Source organism: Liolophura sinensis, chromosome 6 (assembly GCF_032854445.1).
Source record: "Liolophura sinensis isolate JHLJ2023 chromosome 6, CUHK_Ljap_v2, whole genome shotgun sequence".
Lineage (NCBI taxonomy): Eukaryota > Metazoa > Mollusca > Polyplacophora > Chitonida > Chitonidae > Liolophura > Liolophura sinensis.
In genome coordinates this window covers 47,674,246-47,692,615 of record NC_088300.1, presented here as the reverse complement: position 1 = coordinate 47,692,615, position 18,370 = coordinate 47,674,246, and the positions used below count along the sequence as shown (strand labels likewise).

Below are 18,370 nucleotides of genomic sequence, written 5' to 3'. Positions count from 1 at the left end.
TTGTGTAAACAAAGAGAAACTGTGACATATGTAGCACAGGGTAGGGACACGATGTAGATGGTGAGAGGAACCTTCACTTCTTACATGGTATCCTCGCTCATTCCTTATTTTATGATTACTGCCACGCATACTTTCTCATTGTATAAATTTGATGAAAATGAAAGCCCACTGAACTAACTACCTTATCTGAACTAAAGCAGATTTGTCATGTGAAAATAATGCTATTTCTATTTTGGCACCCTTTATATACCAGATTTTACACTTATCTCCGGTAACCAGATATTCACATAACAAAAGAAAAACAGTAGACACTTTCCGCTGATCGTATCTTACTGAAATAACCACAAACGTCTATACACAACATAGATAACTATCGTCATGTTACAGACTTTTTCCGTAAGTCGTCCACCCTTCTGTTGACGTGTTATTAACTGAGGGAACTATATAAAAGATTTGTGCGACACGATAAATATGTACAAATTTTTATATTATAATGAAAACACTGACAATGTGTATATACGCCAGACAAAATCCGACAGAATTGCCAACCGCAAAAGTTCTTACGTGTAAAGAATTATTACCATTATTCATACATTACAGACACTAAACAACGCAGTTAAAGAAAAAATATCGTCATGAAATTAAGGTAGTGTTAATCCTATATGTACCTCTCATCAAAAAAACACCATTTGTTGCAACTTCAAAAATCAACAAACCTCCTTCACCTGTTTTATTTCATAATAATCACAAATATTTGTCTGCATTTTCATCAAACGTGACAATGAAACATCGTGTATTATTGTGAACTAAACAAATACCATCATCATACTATATACATGTACAGCCTTCAGTATTCGCAGCTGCGTCAGCACCTTTTTTTACTAACATGCTGTTACATAGGGATTTAAAACCATGTTCGTGTACCTAGCTAAGGTCAACATTTATTTTAACATCGATTAATTTTTATCTTTTGTTATTGCCTGGGAGCAGCTGGGTAAGGATTGCATGTAGTCTTATATAAAAACACTAATCGGGTGTGAATTTACACATGGGATTATTCCAGAAGAATTAAAAATTTAGTACAGTACTTCGTTTATTTATATCGTTTATTGCCAGCTTATCTTTTTCTTTTTTTCTTTTTTGACAATGAGTTCTAAAATCCGATAATCAGTGTTCTGTAAGACAATGCACCATGCAGAAAATGAAGTCCTCAGCCAAACCAATTCGCCATGCAGACAAGGAGTCAGTTCTCAAGCACACAGTCCTACTCAGACATTTCTACATGCAAGCAATGCCTCAGACAATCTGTTATGTAGGCAATGGCAGATTACACCCATAACTGTCTTGACTCTGCAGTAAAATCTGCAGTGCTGGTACTGGGCCAGTTTTGAGTCAGACAATCTGCCATATTGTCACTGGGCCAGTATTAAGCAAGACAATCTGCCATGCAGGCAATGTGCTAGTCTTGATCACAAACAATCTGTCATATAGGCACTGGGCCACTATTGAGCCAGACAATCTGCACTGCTCAGACAATCCACCATCCAGGTATTGGGCCAGTATTGAGCCAGAAAATCTGTCATGCAGGCACTTGGCCAGTATTGAGCCGGACAATCTGTCATGCAGGCACTGGGCCTGTATTGAGTCAGACAATCTGTCATGCAGGTACTTGGCCAGTATTGAGCCACGCAATCTGTCATGCAGGCACCGGGCCAGTATTGAGTCAGACAATGTGTCATGCAGGTACTTGGCCAGGATTGAGCCGGACAATTTGCCATGCAGGTACTGGACCAGTACTGAGCCAGACAATCTCTCATGCAGACACTGGGCCAGTATTGAGCCAGACAATCTGCCATGAAGGCATTGGGCTAGTCTTGGTCACAAACAGGCTGCCATGCAGATATTGGGTGAGTCTTGAGAAACCAATTTTTGTACACATGGTACATCGTGTTAAAACACACATACATGTTAAAGCATGAAAATATGAACACACAGTTGTGATATTTTGATCATTCCAACATACACTAATCTGTTTCAGGTGACGAACGAAGACGTCAGGATGGCACTTCGCTCGTGAGGACGAGGTGGTCACTGACAAACTGGTGTTAACGGGAACTGGCACTGAGAGACGTTAAACAGTTAGAACAGTTAAAACAAAAAGCACGTAAACTCTGCGTTTGTTTTTGCCCAAATTATGTTTTAATTTACCCCAATAGAGTTTCCGTGTGGAGAGGTTATGTATGTTGGAGGAGATAAGACCCGAGACTTTCTAGCAGAAACCATGTGTAAAAGGAAATTTTGGCTGTTTATGTTTGGATTTCTCTTGTTATTAGTGTTCATTCAGGTCATCGCAATCCTTGGTTTAAACTTGACGATTCCAGAACAGATCCCTAAGCTTAGTGATAAAATCTCAAATGGGTGGAAGCACAGCTTTGTGAGAAATAATTCTAACTCCACTCTTGGACGTTCGTTTGATGACGATCATCAAGTATCAGGATCTTCAGCGGAACAGTTTGTGAGGAATTCAGATGTAAATATGACCTACGACACTAAAATCAAACCCTATTTGGTGCACACGGAAAAGACATACAAAGAAACATTTGTTGATATTCCCCGACGAGGCTTTACCGACATTCTAGCAAAGGTACGCTCAAGATTGGTTAAATTTATTTATTTATTTATTCATTTACTCATTTATATGTGTATTTATTTATGTATGTATTTATTTGTTATTTATTTGCAGAGAGTATTAAAAAACTTATTGTATTAAATGTATGAAACATTAATTTTTTGTTTGTTCAGAGTTCAGAGCGAATTTTATGTAATTTGTGTAATTGATATAATGGCACACTCTATTTATTGCATGATATTTTTAAGTTTAGGTTTTCGAAAGGAAAAAATGCATTTGTTTGGTTTGAAATCGTTTGAAAGGAAAGATTGCATTTGTTTGCTTTGAAAACATTCAGAGCGACTTTTACGTAATTTGTGCAATTGATATAATGGCATGTCCTATATTTTGCATGATGTATTTAAGTTCAGGCGTTTGGAAGGAAAGAATGCATTTATTTGGTTTGAAATCGTTTGACAGGAAAGATTGCATTTGTTTGCTTTGAAAAATATATGTAAATGAGCTGAGAACTGAAATCAATATTTTTGATAGGGTTACTATTGAATGAATGAATGAATGATTGAATGAATCATTCAAGTTTAACTCCACATTGACAGTAGTTTAGCTGTATCGTGGTGGGGATAAGTTATAAGAAGGTTATATTTGTCTTTGAGATGACAATGATAAAATCTAAAATCAGAACAAACAGTAAAACCTAGCTTTTTAAAGCCAGCAATTAAATTAGTTAAAATTCGAAAATAACTTAAAATATAGTTCTTATGGACTTAAGGCGTATTTATTTAAAATATTTTAACTACTTTTAACTTTTTAACAACAACATCACCAGCATCGCTGTCAAATAATTTGAAGGCCGCCGTCGTATAAGTGAAATATTCTGGAGTACGGCCTAATTACGATAGTTGGCTAAATGTCTCTCAGTTGACAAACAGAAATAACACGGCTACGGAAAGTTTGTGAAAAAGTTCGCAGGGAGTTCGTCCCGATTCTTTCACAGTAAACCCAACCATGATCAATGAAAAAGTGAGAAAGACTAATATTGCGTAAAACATGAATCAAATAAACCCTTTTTTTGTCATATCCATATCTCCGTATTGCTTATAGGGGGTGAAATGGGCAAACACTAAACACTGAAGAAATTTGGTTGAATCGTTGCCTAAGTTCATCATTTCTGTGTTAAATACTGGTTCAGTCCTATCATTGGACGGTGACTTTTTTTAGCGTGCATTTGTGTCACACGTGGGAATGTTCGTCAGTATCTTGCGTAAGATCGGTGGTTTATCCTTACCACTCCGATTTCCTCCGTCTATAAAACTGACAACCATCATATGTAAAATAATTCTTAGAGCGTAACGTCAAGAACAAGTAAACATATTTTATTTTTGCGCTGCTTATCAGACTCGCCATTCATGTCATGCAAGTCAGTAAGATCATTCATTTGTATTTACCACTGCTTTTATACCTAGTTTATACATCACTGGATATTAGCAAAGAGTGAATGATCTGAAAGATGTCAGTATCCTGACAACAAAAAACAAGACAAGCGGTTATTCAAAATATTCCACATGCATTATCTGTTCACAGCCTCCTGTTGCCTTTCTTCCAAACTTTAAAAACCCATGTTGGATTGAAAGAGTGTCGAGGTTCAGATATGATAAGGTGGACGGAAACTTCAAAGGAGAGATCCGCTGCTTGCCCTATTTCTTCGTAGCCGGCTTCCCTAAGTGTGGTACCACGGACCTGTACCGTCGACTAGCGCTGCATCCCCAGATACAGCCACCGTGTTCTAAAGAACCCCATTGGTGGTGCAAGATGAGACACAAGAAAGGTACACTTCAAGGTCAAATTATGTCTTCCAGCACATATCGAACGGATGACCCTGCGGATAATTTGTGACACAATATTTGTACATATCCAATGAGTAATATATACAATGACTAAAAAATGAACTTGTTTGAAAAAATTAATCAACATAAATTATACAAGCACGTGGTACATCATCATATTATGAGATACAATATTAGGGCCGGTGACTACAGTTGAGACATGGGTTGTATTTTTTTGTGAAGAAAATTTCTTTTACATCTAAGGTGGCTTGATTTCCGTCTAATGCTTTATTAAATGGAAAGACCTTAAACGAAGGAGTCAATGACAATGCGCATGAGCATGTGTGCTTACTGACTGGAAGATGACAATATTTTTCGTTGTTAATATGTTGTCGATGCAATGTCAAACTGGAGGGGAGATCTGAGGTTTGGCCAATATATTGTCTGCCACACCCTATGCATACAAGTGCATATACATCATTTTTTACAGTGCAGCACATGTCAAATTTTAAATTAAACAACGAATCGTCTCTCTCAAATTGAAAGCTTGATCCTTCTAACATGCTCCACATCTAGGTTTATTGCATTTAGAAACCGATGGAGTCACGGATTTTTCTGAAAAATGAGCGCGAGTTTACATTTTTTTTGAGGCTTGGAGCCTGTTGCGTGCTATTAATAACCTTAGATTGGGCTAGAATATCTTTCATCCTGTCACTGTTATTTAGACTGGGAAAGGTATTCACAGTGATTGGGAAGATGTTGTTATTAATGGGGTTATTTGTTGAAACAAATGGAATTACCTTCTCGTCAGGTTTTTTCTGTGAGGGTTCCCTTAGTTCAATCAATGAATGAGTGAGCGGCCCTAATCTATGTGTCAGTTAATCCTTCCGGATAACCCCTGTTGCGTAGACATGATTTAAGTTCTATTAATCTCTCATTTTGTTTCGATTTTACGTATACTGTTGTACAGATTCTTATGGCAAGGGAATGTGGGATTTTTTCTCAAGTATGACGCGCGTGATTCGAACTAAATTGAAGATTGTGTGTCCATGGGTTTTCGATAAATATCAGTTGATATAGAAGTCCCCGCTTTCAAGACAAGTATTGACTTAGAATTTACTTCCATTGTGAAGAATATTTGGGGATGAATCCCATATAAAGACCGCTAAGGACATTCATACTCATTTCCCTTGAAAATAACATGAAGTTTGAAACTGCAGATGGAATGTAACACAATGTAGAAAGTTCCAGGGAATCTTTTAATCTTTATATATCTATGTACACACTTTTATGAACAGTTGCACTTCAAATTAGTTACCTATATTTGTATTCGACTGAAATAAATTCAACGTCATGCCTAGAATATCGATTGTCTTCACTAAACCACTGACTGTAACAGGTCTCCACATCCTGAATTAGTTTCAGGCGCATAAATGAAATATTGCTGAGTGTGAGGAAAATTAATTTTTGGAACACAATTCCAAAAAATAGTCAGCGTTTACGTTTTGATATCAATAGCATGCGAGATTTTGCATCTCATGCGAGATTTTGCATGATTTTGCATCTCATGCGAGATTTTGCATGATTTTGCGTCTCATGCGAGATTTTGCATGATACTGTTATTAACATCTTTTGCATGGTTTATGTAAGTGACATACAAGTGAAAATATGCCAGCAACTAAATTCAAATTGAAAATTTTTTGTTCTGGCAGGTGCAAGCATGCTAACTTATCTGCGTTGTTTTCAACGAGCAGCTCAGATGATAGCGGGGTCAAACAACTACACTACAGTTGTGACGGAACCACGATACCAGATAACTAGTAGGTATAGCGAGTAGTAAAATACAGCAGGGTCAAACAACAACATAACAGTTGTGACGGAACCTTGACACCAAATTACTAGTAGGTATAGCGAGTAGTAAAATACAGCAGTGTCAAACAACTACATGGCCGTTGTGACACGATAACGACATCAGATTACTAGTTGTATCGCGAGTACTAAAATACAGCAGGGTCAAACAACTAAATAACAGCTGTGACTGAACAACGATACCAAAATTAACAACTATTAGGTATAGCGTGTAGTAGAATACAGCAAGGTCAAACAACTATTCTACAGTTATGACGGAAGCACGAGGCCAAATTACTGGTAGGTATAGCGGGTACTAAAATACAGCATGGGCAAACAAATACATGACAGTTGTACACATAAGCAGTGTCACAAACGTGTGATGGATGTATTTTGTCATAATTTGACGGATACAGTGATGAGTAAACGATTGACGGATACAGTGATGAGTAAACGATTGAAGGATACAGTGATGAGTAAACGATTGACGGATACAGTGATGAGTAAATGATTGACGGATGCAGTGGTGTGCAAATGTTTGACGTTGAGCAAGCGAGTTTTAGTGATACAAGTTATTAGTTTTCATTTTGTCAGATTCCAAAGCTGATTTTGAGAATGCTGTATGTACCTTTTGTGTTCGAAGTGGATTGTAGTGCTTCTACGATGTGGGATCACAGCAACTGGCGCTACATACCACAAAACAACCTGACATCTGATGAACCATCAGTGACCAATATTCATTCCATCCACCATTTACTGCCGAATGCGAAGATGATAGTCATCATGAGGAACCCTATAGACAGGTAAGTGTCCAGAGCCACCTTACACCATTCTCATAATCAAGCACCTTACACACAAGCACAGGGTCGTCCAGGATTACAGTCATCCTAAGGAACCTTTCATACAAAGTACTATGAACAAAGTCCATCTACAGATGTAGTCATCATGACTAGCCCTTCAGACAAAGTCCATCTAGGAACGTAGTCATCATGAGGGAATGCTTATTCAGCTTGATGTTTGAGTCCATCTAGGAATGTCGTCATCATGAGGGAATACTTATTCAGCTTGATGCTTGAGTCCATCTAGGAATGTCGTCATCATGAGGGAATACTTATTTAGCTTGATGTTCAAGCCCATCTGGGAACGTAGTCATCATGAGGAATACTTATTCAGCTTGATGTTTAAGTCCATCTAGTGACGTCGTCATCATGAGGGAATACTTATTCAGCTTGATGTTTGAGTCCATCTAGGAATGTCGTCATCATGAGGGAATACTTATTTAGCTTGATGTTTAAGTCCATCTAGGAACGTCGTCGGGGACCTCCGTGGCTCCGTTTGTTAGCACACTAGCGCGGCATAATGACCCAGGAGTCTCTCACCAATGCAGTAGCTGTGAGTTCAAGTCCAGCTCGGCTGCCTCTCCGGCCGTATGTGGGAAGGTCTGCCAGCAACCGGCGGATAGTCGTGGGTTCCCTCCGGGCTCTGCCCGGTTTCCTCCCACCATAATACTGGCCGCCGTTGTATAAATGAAATATTCTTGAGTACGGCGTAAAACACCAAACAAATAAATAAATAAATAATAAATAATAACTAGAAACGTCGTCATCATGAGGGAATACTTATTCAGCTTGATGTTTAAGTCCATCTAGGAATGTCGTCACCTTGATGGAATACATATTGAGCTTGATGTTTAAGTCCATCTAGGAACGTCGTAATCACGACGGAATACTTATTCAGTTTGATGTTTAAGTCCATCTAGGAACGTATTCATCACGAGGGATAAGTGCATACAAAGGTATAAACCAGTTCAAAAGTAAGCACCTAAAAGATGTCGTTCCCAGATACAATTATTTTTATGTTATGAAATTATAGGAAATAGCACATTTGTTACCACTCTGAGTGTTTTTAAATGGGATACTTTGTGAAATTGTTCAATCTGAATTTAATGTGTAAACATCACACGTGTAAATCTGTTTGGCCATCTGTGTTGTACTCAACGCATCGCCTCTTTTTCTGTTTCTTCAGGTTGTATTCAGATTATTTGTTTTTCCAAACCAACCTCGGCGCTTCTAACTTTCACCAAAAGGTGATTCGGAGTATAGCTAAGCTCGAAAGCTGTTTTAAGACAAGAACCACACGGGCCTGTGTTTATGACAGTCAGATTGTCGGCGGGCTAGAGGTAAAAACTGTTAACTGGTGATGTACCATACCAAATTGCATAGCAAAACACTGCGTGGACAAAAACGGTTTATTGCTAATTCAGTGTGTCCAGAGTAAGAAATTCCTAGCTTTGTATATTTGAAACTAATGAAATAAAGTGAGATATACATTATAAAGTAAAACTCATATTGTCCCCCGTGTTCAAGAAAGGACCGTGCTAGTGTGGCACACGAGCCTTTCGTTTCGACGTGAGTTCAGCTCATGATGGCCTCCTCTCCGGTCATACGAATGAAGGGATCTCTGCCCAGTTTCCTATCAGCACAATGCTTGTCGACGTCGTATAAACGAAATATTCTTAACCAGGGTGTAAAACAGTGTAAAAAAGATATAATTAGATTGTTTTCGATCGTGCTGTTTCTTGTTTTGTCATAAAAAAACATAACTTTTTACATAATTTCAAGCTGATATTTTTTCTCCGTAAATGCACTCAGAATGACTTAATTTGTGCGCATTGGAAAATTCTACAAGATTTTCTGGAAGTTATATATCTTCCTTTCCTATATGACACCTAAACATTGTTCTGTCCTGCAGCTTTGCAGTAAAGACAATAATACGAATAATCTGTGTGGTTTTTGTGTTTTAGGTTCGTCTGTATATAGGTGTATATTCCGTATATATTGAAGACTGGTTTCAGCTTTACCCTCGTGACCAGTTCCTGTTTCTTCAGTCTGAAGACTATGGCGCTAATGTGACAAAGTCCATCCTCAATGTTTTCAGTTTTTTGGACCTCGGTATGTATTTTATTCATGTATGCAATTCGTGTTTAACAACTTACTCAACAATTTTTAACTGGTGTGTTGATGGCGATCAGATATTAGTCGGCGATATCGGAGCGCTCTGACAAAATAATGGCTCTTCGCCAGCTACCTAACAAGCTCCCTGACCTATCAAGCTCCCTGACCTAACAAGCTCCCTGACCTAACAAGCTCCCTGACCTAACAAGCTCCCTGACCTAACAAGCTCCCTGACCTAACAAGCTCCCTGACCTAACAAGCTTCCTGACCTAACAAGCTCCCTGGCCTAACAAGCTTCCTGACCTAACAGCTCCCTGACCTAACAAGCTCCCTGACCTAACAGCTCCCTGACCTAACAAGCTCCCTGACCTAACAAGCTCCCTGACCTAACAAGCTCCCTGACCTAACAAGCTCCCTGATCTAACCAGCTCCCTGACCTAACAAGCTTCCTGACCTAACAAGCTTCCTGACCTAACAAGCTTCCTGACCTAACAAGCTCCCTGACCTAACAAGCTCCCTGACCTAACAAACTTCCTGACCTAACAGCTCCCTGACCTAACAAGCTCCCTGACCTAACAAGCTCCCTGATCTAACAAGCTCCCTGACCTAACAAGCTCCCTGACCTAACAAGCTTCCTGACCTAACAGCTCCCTGACTTAAATCCGCTGTCGAATTTAGCCTTGCGAGCTGGATTTGAGCACGTGGCCTCAATGGTCAAGGGTCTATGAGTCTCAGCGAGCTACCGCTTTAATAGTTCGAGCTATACATCATGAAGCTGTAACAATGCTCCAGTTTTATAATGGTATTGTTTCACTCTAAACGTCTAACATAACATTCTGATAGAATGGCGTCACTATTATAGCAGTTATAGTTGCCAAAATTGTTCAGTTTTCCTAAAATCAAAACGAACATACTACTTACAGTGCATGCGCATCACTACAACCATTAGCAGCCAGTGGGGTCACAGTGGTGAGGCAGGAACTAATGTAAAAAAAAACTCTGTCTCAGCCTTTAATTCTAGTAATACTTCATACGCATGCATTTTTTTATCTGAAGTATGCACATCATGATTCTAACCAACACCGAAACAATTTTATGGATGAATGCTGATTAAATAGTTCCATGCGAGGACACCAATGATGAGACTAAGCCTAAACTAGCCTTCGTGCGTCGCATAGGCTCGTATGGTGGTCAAAAGATCTCAGTCAATATTTTTCTTAAGTGAATTATAAATCTCCCACCTAATGGGCTAATAGGCCGGGCGTTCCCATCTGGCTTGATATTTTACTTGTTATTTAAATCTATATATCAACATAAGAAAATATTTAATTAAATAAGCCAAATGGAGACCTAAGTATTTGAAAACAGAAGTAAATCAAAACCAACCCAAGATAATAAATAAATCCAAAAACAGATGTTTTTTTTTATAGAGTCAGTTATATAACAAAATATGCTGAGATCAAACAGAAGCAAATCTAAATCAAGAGAAAATTGACCTCAATAAACTGTTTGTTTCGATACAATTCTCTGTGAAGTAAAGATGCAAAAAGTCTGTCTTTGACAATGATCCCTAGTGACTCACAGAAGCCTTTGAACCTCGTTTATACTTTAAGTACATTCTTGGCTTCATTCTTTCAAGATAAATCTCTGACGTTAGATGTTTTTTATCCCTCTACCTCCGCTTTAAAAAAAATACTTTTGAAATCGGGGGCCAATGCTTTTGAGCGTAGTATACCTCGTGCCATCCTCAATCTGTCTACCTGTATGTTTATTGCACTCCTTAGGAGAATCACCACACAACTTCTGACTTATGGTTCCAGCAACCCTAAAAAAATTTACGAAACATTACTTTACTCCAACGCCTAGACTTGTATCCAGAATTTGAACAACATTTCTATCATTCAAGGACACCCGTACTTTAAAGGCGATTTATTTCATAAGGCTTTGTGCAATATATTGCGAATCTAAATTATAAAGAAAATCGAAGGACATTGACACTCATAATTTAAGAGTGTATGGGATGAATGGTGTCATAAATTTTCCTCAGTTATGTAACTGTGCGGAAAAGACTGTAAGTATGAGACCTCCTATCAGTTACAACAACAGCTGCCGAAACTCATCCGACGATTGTAGCATGCATACATGAAGGCTAACCTGCACCAGTGTTGTAGGTGCGGAGACCCAAAAACTCAATTATATAGCTAGAAAACAATTTAACGTACTGAAGTCGGATGCGGCCTTTCGCGTTTTCTTAGTTTCGTATGGAAGGCGAATACCAAAAATACATTTCCCAATTAAATGAGCATCTCCGAAACCAAACAAACATTTCACAAACCAAACAAGCATCACCCAAACCGAATAGGTATTACTCAAACCAAACAAACCGGCCCCGATAGCTCAGTTGGTAGAGCGTCAGCTTCGTGGGCGGTAGATCAAGGGTCAATCCTGGGTCAGATCCCACCTAAGACCTTAAATGAGGAAGTTGTAACGTCCTCGCTTGGCGTTCAACATTAAGGCGATAGTGCAATGACTGGTTGATCCGTATCAGTATAATCGAGCGGTGCGCCTTACTTGCCTTCGGTAAATCGTCTCAGTGAAGCAAAACTAGATAAAAGAGCGGTGGAAATCCATCCAGCAACAAGGATGCACATTACGTCATACAACGAAAAATTGTTCAAAGTACGACGTTAAAACCCAAGCACTCACTCACCCCTCAAACCAAACAAGCATCTCCCAAACCGAACAAAGGTGTGACAAACAAGCATTCCTTAAACCAAATAAGCATCTGCTGAAGAAGGCTAAGTGGAAGAAGCAACTTTCGTGGAACGAGCATCACTCTCTCGTTCTTCAACAATGATAGATGTTGCATGCTTTTTTGTATAATGAGCGACCCCTCCACCAAGCACACGGATAGTTTGTTGGTGAACGCTCTTCGCCTGATGAACATTTTTTTCAGTAGAATTTAAATCAGTACAATTTGATAAGTTAGGGGTTAGATGTTTAGTATGCATCCAAACGGTAGTGTTGTATTTTAACACATACCGTATTCTTTTCTCTCGGCTTCGCCTCAATGCAGTGTTGTGCAGTCCTCGTCATTCGTGAGCTAACCTATACTTGCATAGAGGCAAAAAATACAATCTAGTAAGTAAATTGTTGTGGCGTATCTGAGGTTTTAATGAAATCAAAGACAGTATACACCACTGACTACGAATTTACAGCGCACACACTATAAACACGTGGCCTGGGTAACAGTGCTCCCATAATATTGTTTGGAATTCAGAAGTACCAATCGACATCAACAGTACAAAGAATTGGACACAATTGCATACTGAGGCAGGGACAGTCTGATAGGCGCATGTATGTCTGTTGCCTCCTAATGATCTTTTCCTTTTTAATAAAAACTTCTTCTATATATATCCCGGTTTATATACGCGATTTATTTATTTATTTGATTGGTGTTTTACCCCGTACCCAAGAATATTTCACTTATACGACCGCGACCAGTATTACGGTGGGAGGAAACCTGACATAGCCCTGCGGAAACCCCCGACCATCCGCAGGTTGCCGTCAGACCTTCCTACGTACGGCCGGAGAGGAGGCCATCATAAACTGGCTTTTTAGAGTGCACGTAATGTGCATCCTTGTTGCAGGGCGGATTTCCACCGCTCTTTTATCTAGTGTTGCTTCACTGAGACGACTCACCAAAGGGAAGTAATCTGCCCCGCCCGAGCCATTATGCTGATACGGGTCAACCAGTCGTTGCACTATCGCATTAATGCTGAGCACCAAGCGAGGACATTACAACTTTCTCTTTTAAGGTCTTAGGTGTGACTCGACCCAGGATTGCATTGTACAATTTGATATCAGTTTTGATAAGTATACTTTATAATAACATTAGTTTGTTTGTCTATGTCTGCATATTATAGATCACCACGCACAGTTTTATTATTGTCATGTCGAAGGGGGAATCCAAGGCTAGCTATACTGAACGATGTAATACATCATCTCCGCTAACTGTTAAAAATAAATAAGACCAACATTAGTGTTATCAGTATGTCAGTATCAGTATAAAAACATATATAAATGAAAAACAATAAAAAAAAACAATCCTTCGCTATGAGTCAGATCTAATGGTATACAGCTATCACAAATAAAATGTAGAAAGAACCGAACCATATCTCATGCCCCAACCCATTGTAGAACTCCTGTTAAAATTAAAATGGTATGGACAAGCAAACATTTGAATTTAATTAATTGAGTCAGCTGCTTTTACGCAGTTTAATGATAGTGCCATATTTATAATTAAAGACATTTCGGTATACATTACTTCCCAAGAGCATCTGCTGAAGATGACAATGTTTGATTACTGAACTCATTTACCCAGTCCTGTTAATTATCTCCCCTGTTTAAATACTCAAAAAACTCCCTCTGTTTACTGGCAAAAATTGCTTCGTTTACTTTATCCGGACCTTTCTTTGTAAACTTTGTAAACTATTGTCAACTTTCGGTTGACAGCGGGCTTGTTCTCTGACTTGAACTGATGTTGTGGCGCCAACCGAGAAAGGGCTGTTACATTTACAGAACCGATTTACAGGTTCAACCCAGGGTTGTTATCCGGGATTTAGTCCTGTTACCCGCAAAGGTGTGAAAGACGAACAGACGCCATTTTTTTGTTGGCGGCTTCTTTATTGACGGCTGGTCCATGGGAAACACCCAATGAACGCCTTAACTCTCCACCAAGGTTAGCTGACTGAATTTAGGGCCGAAATGGAGACGCTTCCAAATGATGCGTTAAAGCGTATACGTTTTCCATGTGCCGACACGATAGGTGTTTGCACACTATCGTGTCCTAAATCTTGCCGAATTACCTCCTGTGCTCGGAGAATCAAAGGTTTGGAAGATGCCTATTCGGTTTGGGAGATGCTTATTCGGTTTCTGAGATGCTTTTTCGTTTTTGGAGATGTTTGTTTGGTTTGGGAGATGTTTATTTGGTTTGCCTGCAGATGCTTATTCGGTTTGGGAGATGCTTATTCGGTTTGGGAGATGCTTATTCGGTTTCTGAGATGCTTTTTCGTTTTTGGAGATGTTTGTTTGGTTTGGGAGATGTTTATTTGGTTTGCCTGCAGATGCTTATTCGGTTTGGGAGATGCTTGTTTGGTTTGGGAGATGCTTATTCGGTTTGGGAGATGCTTATTCGGTTTGGGAGATGTTTGTTTGGTTTGGGAGATGTTTGTTCAGTTTGGGAGATGCTTATTTGGTTTGCCTGCAGATGCTTATTCGGTTTGGGAGATGCTTGTTTGGTTTGGGAGATGCTCATTTGGTTTGGAAGATGCTTCTTCCATTCGGGAGATGCTTCATTTTCATTTGTGTTGCTTGTTTGCTTTGGGACATGGTAATTTCATTTGGGAGATGTATTTTTGGCCGTGTTCGCCTTCCATGGTTTCGAACTTACAAATATAAGACCAAAAAGGCGAAAACACGAAAGGGCGAAGGCCGAAAACACGAGGCGAAAAGCAGCAAGTGCGAAGTTGGTAAAGCTTGGTACTTTCGAGTTTCGACCTTTTTTTCAAGTATAAAATGCCAATTTAACTTCTCTCTTTTGCCTGAAAAGGCGAAAGACCGTCACTATGCCTTTTTCGCCTCCCGGTTTCTGCTGTTCAGATTTCCGGTCTTCACTGAAACAGCAAATTACTATAATGATGGGTACAGAAAAACTCGAAAATAACAAGTCAAGTGGCACCAACGAATGTATTAAGTCCACTTTTCCATGCATGAAGGAAATATACCTGCATTATTCCATTGTCCTCCCAGAGGATCTGGTGTTTTGGGATAACTAAGCCAATCTACAAGCAAAATGTTTGCACTCGTCCTTAGAGCAAGGAATCAAGATCGGTTATCACGATGTCAGTATAATGTGACTGGATAGATATTATATCTGATATCTTCGGCATATGACTTAAAAATTTTTCAACCGAAATGGTAGTCAACCGAAGGGACCAAAGCAATTATAGCCCAGTCATTCTTTTACGTTGTATTAGTCAAATTCTTACAGCCATTATCAACAACCGGTGTATAGTCCAAATCCAATAAAGATGATATAGAAGGAAAGTCAGCTAATGTGATCGTGGCTATGAACAGTGAAATCAAATCATGTGTACAAACCCATAACCACCGATCGGATTATGTCTTATGTGTAAACAGTGCCCAACTGAATCTATGAGTCGAAACAGATATTCGTATATCAGCCGTCAACCAATAATGGTGTTGGAAAGACGCAAGATATGTTCTAGGTGACTGGGTGAAATCGGTGTTCAAAAGGTGCTAGAATATCAGTTGTACCCCCTCCAACCAACCACTACCTCTTATTGTTTTCTGTATTTCTTAGTGACATGTAAACATTTTAAATGCGAAGAACTGTACCCGCATTAATGTAAGTTATACCTGAAGCTGTAGGCCTTTTTGTATGCTTATGACATTGTGTTACTACTGACCACAGCAAAGAGAGAATTACAAGATATCTTGATTACGAGGAATAAGAAACACAACTGTTTCTGTTGACATGATCTGAATATTGTAAAGCGATTTAAGTGGTTCTACAATCAGAAACGTTAAGTTTTCAATGAAGTAAACTATTCGGCAACTGTCAAAGTTTACTGACCCAACAGTGTATAATAACGCCTGTACCAAATTTGTGCATTTGGGTTTTCGCCCTGTCTTATCTGGATTTTGCAATTCCAAGATTTCGACCTAGCCCATTCACGTTTTCAACCTTTGCCCTTGTAAGGTCGAAAGTAAGAAAACGCCAATGGCCACATCGGGCCTAAATGTTAACGTACTTTACCATCACGCGTCTTTGTTGAATATTAGTCTGAAGTATGATCTGTCCGCTCGTCCGCCACCAACAGTTCAGCTGGATCTCATATTCTAAAGCACTACACAAATCTACCTACGTTATTAATGCTACTTATTTGTTAATTTTATGTTTCAGGCGATAGTATATTATGACATGAAACTTAGTCAACACCTTTCCTCATTGTTACAGTTATCCCAGAGGAGTCAAAACTACACAACATTGCAAAGCAACCACATGCCAATAGGCGATCCAAGAAGAACAGGAATCTCGGCGAAATGCTACCAGAAACAAGGGCCTTGCTGGAGAAGTTTTACTCACCATGGAACAAAAGACTTGCCAAACTTTTAAATGACAATCGTTTCTTGTGGTGAAGATAAATTTCAACGGTGAATTGCTGTATACCACAATTTTATATCTTTAACCTTCCTTTGAACTCGCATTTCAGCATAGAACAGGGGAATTAACCAAGTTTTACTATGTGGAAGAATTTCAGGATTCGGCAGAATACTAATTTTCACAAAGTTGTTTACAGGTGAATGGCAGAGGGTTGACTTGATCTTGGTACTATTGTCTGTGCATGTTTTTGTGTTATTTTTTATCTTCTGTTTCTTATTCTCACGGTCTAATATAAGCAAGTCTCAATCCACTGCCAAATTGTTTATTTTTATTTATTCATTTGACTGATGTTTAAAAGCGTATTCAAGAATTTACGCAAATATATAAGATTTCTGTCGGGATTATGAGTTGAGGAAACCAGAGTAAATTATGCATGCACCGGAATACTTCCCCAGGTGCGTTTACATGACAAATGTCCTTATTTAAAGACCCAAAAAATCAACTTATAGTTGGTCATGTACCGGTACATGACAAATGTCCATATTTAAAGACCCAACCAGATCAACTCATAGTTGGTCCATTTTAATTCAACGATCTAATATATTGAATATACGCCAAATATGCCACACTTTCAGTTGATCATTGCCAGGTTCGTCCATGTTTAGTGTCAGTTCTCACCTGTATCCCACTATGATAATGCCCGCTTAGAGACCACAACGCTTATCTGTTGCTTTCTTTAAATCGCGCACTTCCGAATACTTAAAGGAAAACCAAACACTATAATTAAGTATATATCAGATGAAAGAGTATCGCATTCTACAGCAGTCTTTTGGAACCAATAGGGTATCCATGTTGTCACATCCAAATACTTGTTTAATACAGTTCAAGGTCCATTCTGTGAAAATGAAATATTTCGATAAGAATATATCACTTATACCGCGTCGGCCAGCGTTATGAAGGGAGGAAAGCGTGAGTCCGGGGGAAACTCACGCTAACCACCTCGGTCGGCCACGGAGGCCCCCATTGTCGACACCTTTATGGATCAAAGAAACCACTATATGGTACCTGGCCGACACGAAACCAGTATACCTTGCCGGGTGTAACCTTCAAGTGCCTCCTGACCGAGATAAAACCACTGTACCTTGCAGAGTACATGGCCGAAGTACCTCTATACTTTGTCTCGTACTTCCTGACCATTGTACCGTGCTGAGTACCGGACAGATGTACCTCTTGACCGAGATGAAACCACCATACCTCGCCGGTACAGGACAGGTGTACCTGATGACCGAGATGAAATCACTATACTTTGGTGGGTACATGAAAGAAGTATCTCCCGACCGAGATGAAACCACACCGGGTGCCTGACTTCCTGACTGGGATGAAACCACCATACCTCACGGTGTACCTGGCAGAAGTGCCTCCTGACCGAGATGAAACAACTATACCTCTCCGGGTACCTGACATACGTACTTCCTGACCGGGATGAAAACACTGTACCTCGCCGGTACTTGACAGACTTACCTCCTGACCGGGATGAAACCCCTAAACCTGGCCAGGTACCTGACAGACCTACCTCCTGACCGAGATGAAAACACTAAAACTGACGACGTAGATTGGTGGATTTAAAGTCATTATTACGTTTCTCAGAAACCCTTCCGGTCATACACTGATTAAACAGGTTATAATCTTTGTAATTTCTTTGTAATTAAATCTGAACACTTATCAAATGAATTATATGTCTTAGTCAGTGAAAATATCTAGTTTGAATACCTAGCAATCATTAATTATTTAGGCTTTCTTTCACACCGAAGAACTCTTCAGTGGCTATTGTGTTTACATGATGTTGCAACTGGGCACTGGTCAAACGGCAAAATATATATCCATCCTAGGAATTCTCTTGTAAACGTACAATAAAATATAAAGATAT

General features: G+C 39.3%; 1 protein-coding gene across 1 annotated transcript; it reads left to right on the top strand.

The window, feature by feature from the left end:
• The first annotated feature begins 2,536 nt into the window (after positions 1-2,536).
• Positions 2,537-16,745, top strand: LOC135467276 (carbohydrate sulfotransferase 15-like). Its single transcript, XM_064745043.1, has 7 exons — positions 2,537-2,644; positions 4,211-4,454; positions 6,165-6,272; positions 6,944-7,103; positions 8,326-8,479; positions 9,104-9,251; positions 16,297-16,745. Exons 1-7 carry the CDS (start codon positions 2,537-2,539, stop codon positions 16,476-16,478), a joined length of 1,104 nt encoding a protein of 367 aa, XP_064601113.1. The 3' UTR covers positions 16,479-16,745.
• Positions 16,746-18,370: the final 1,625 nt, after the last annotated feature.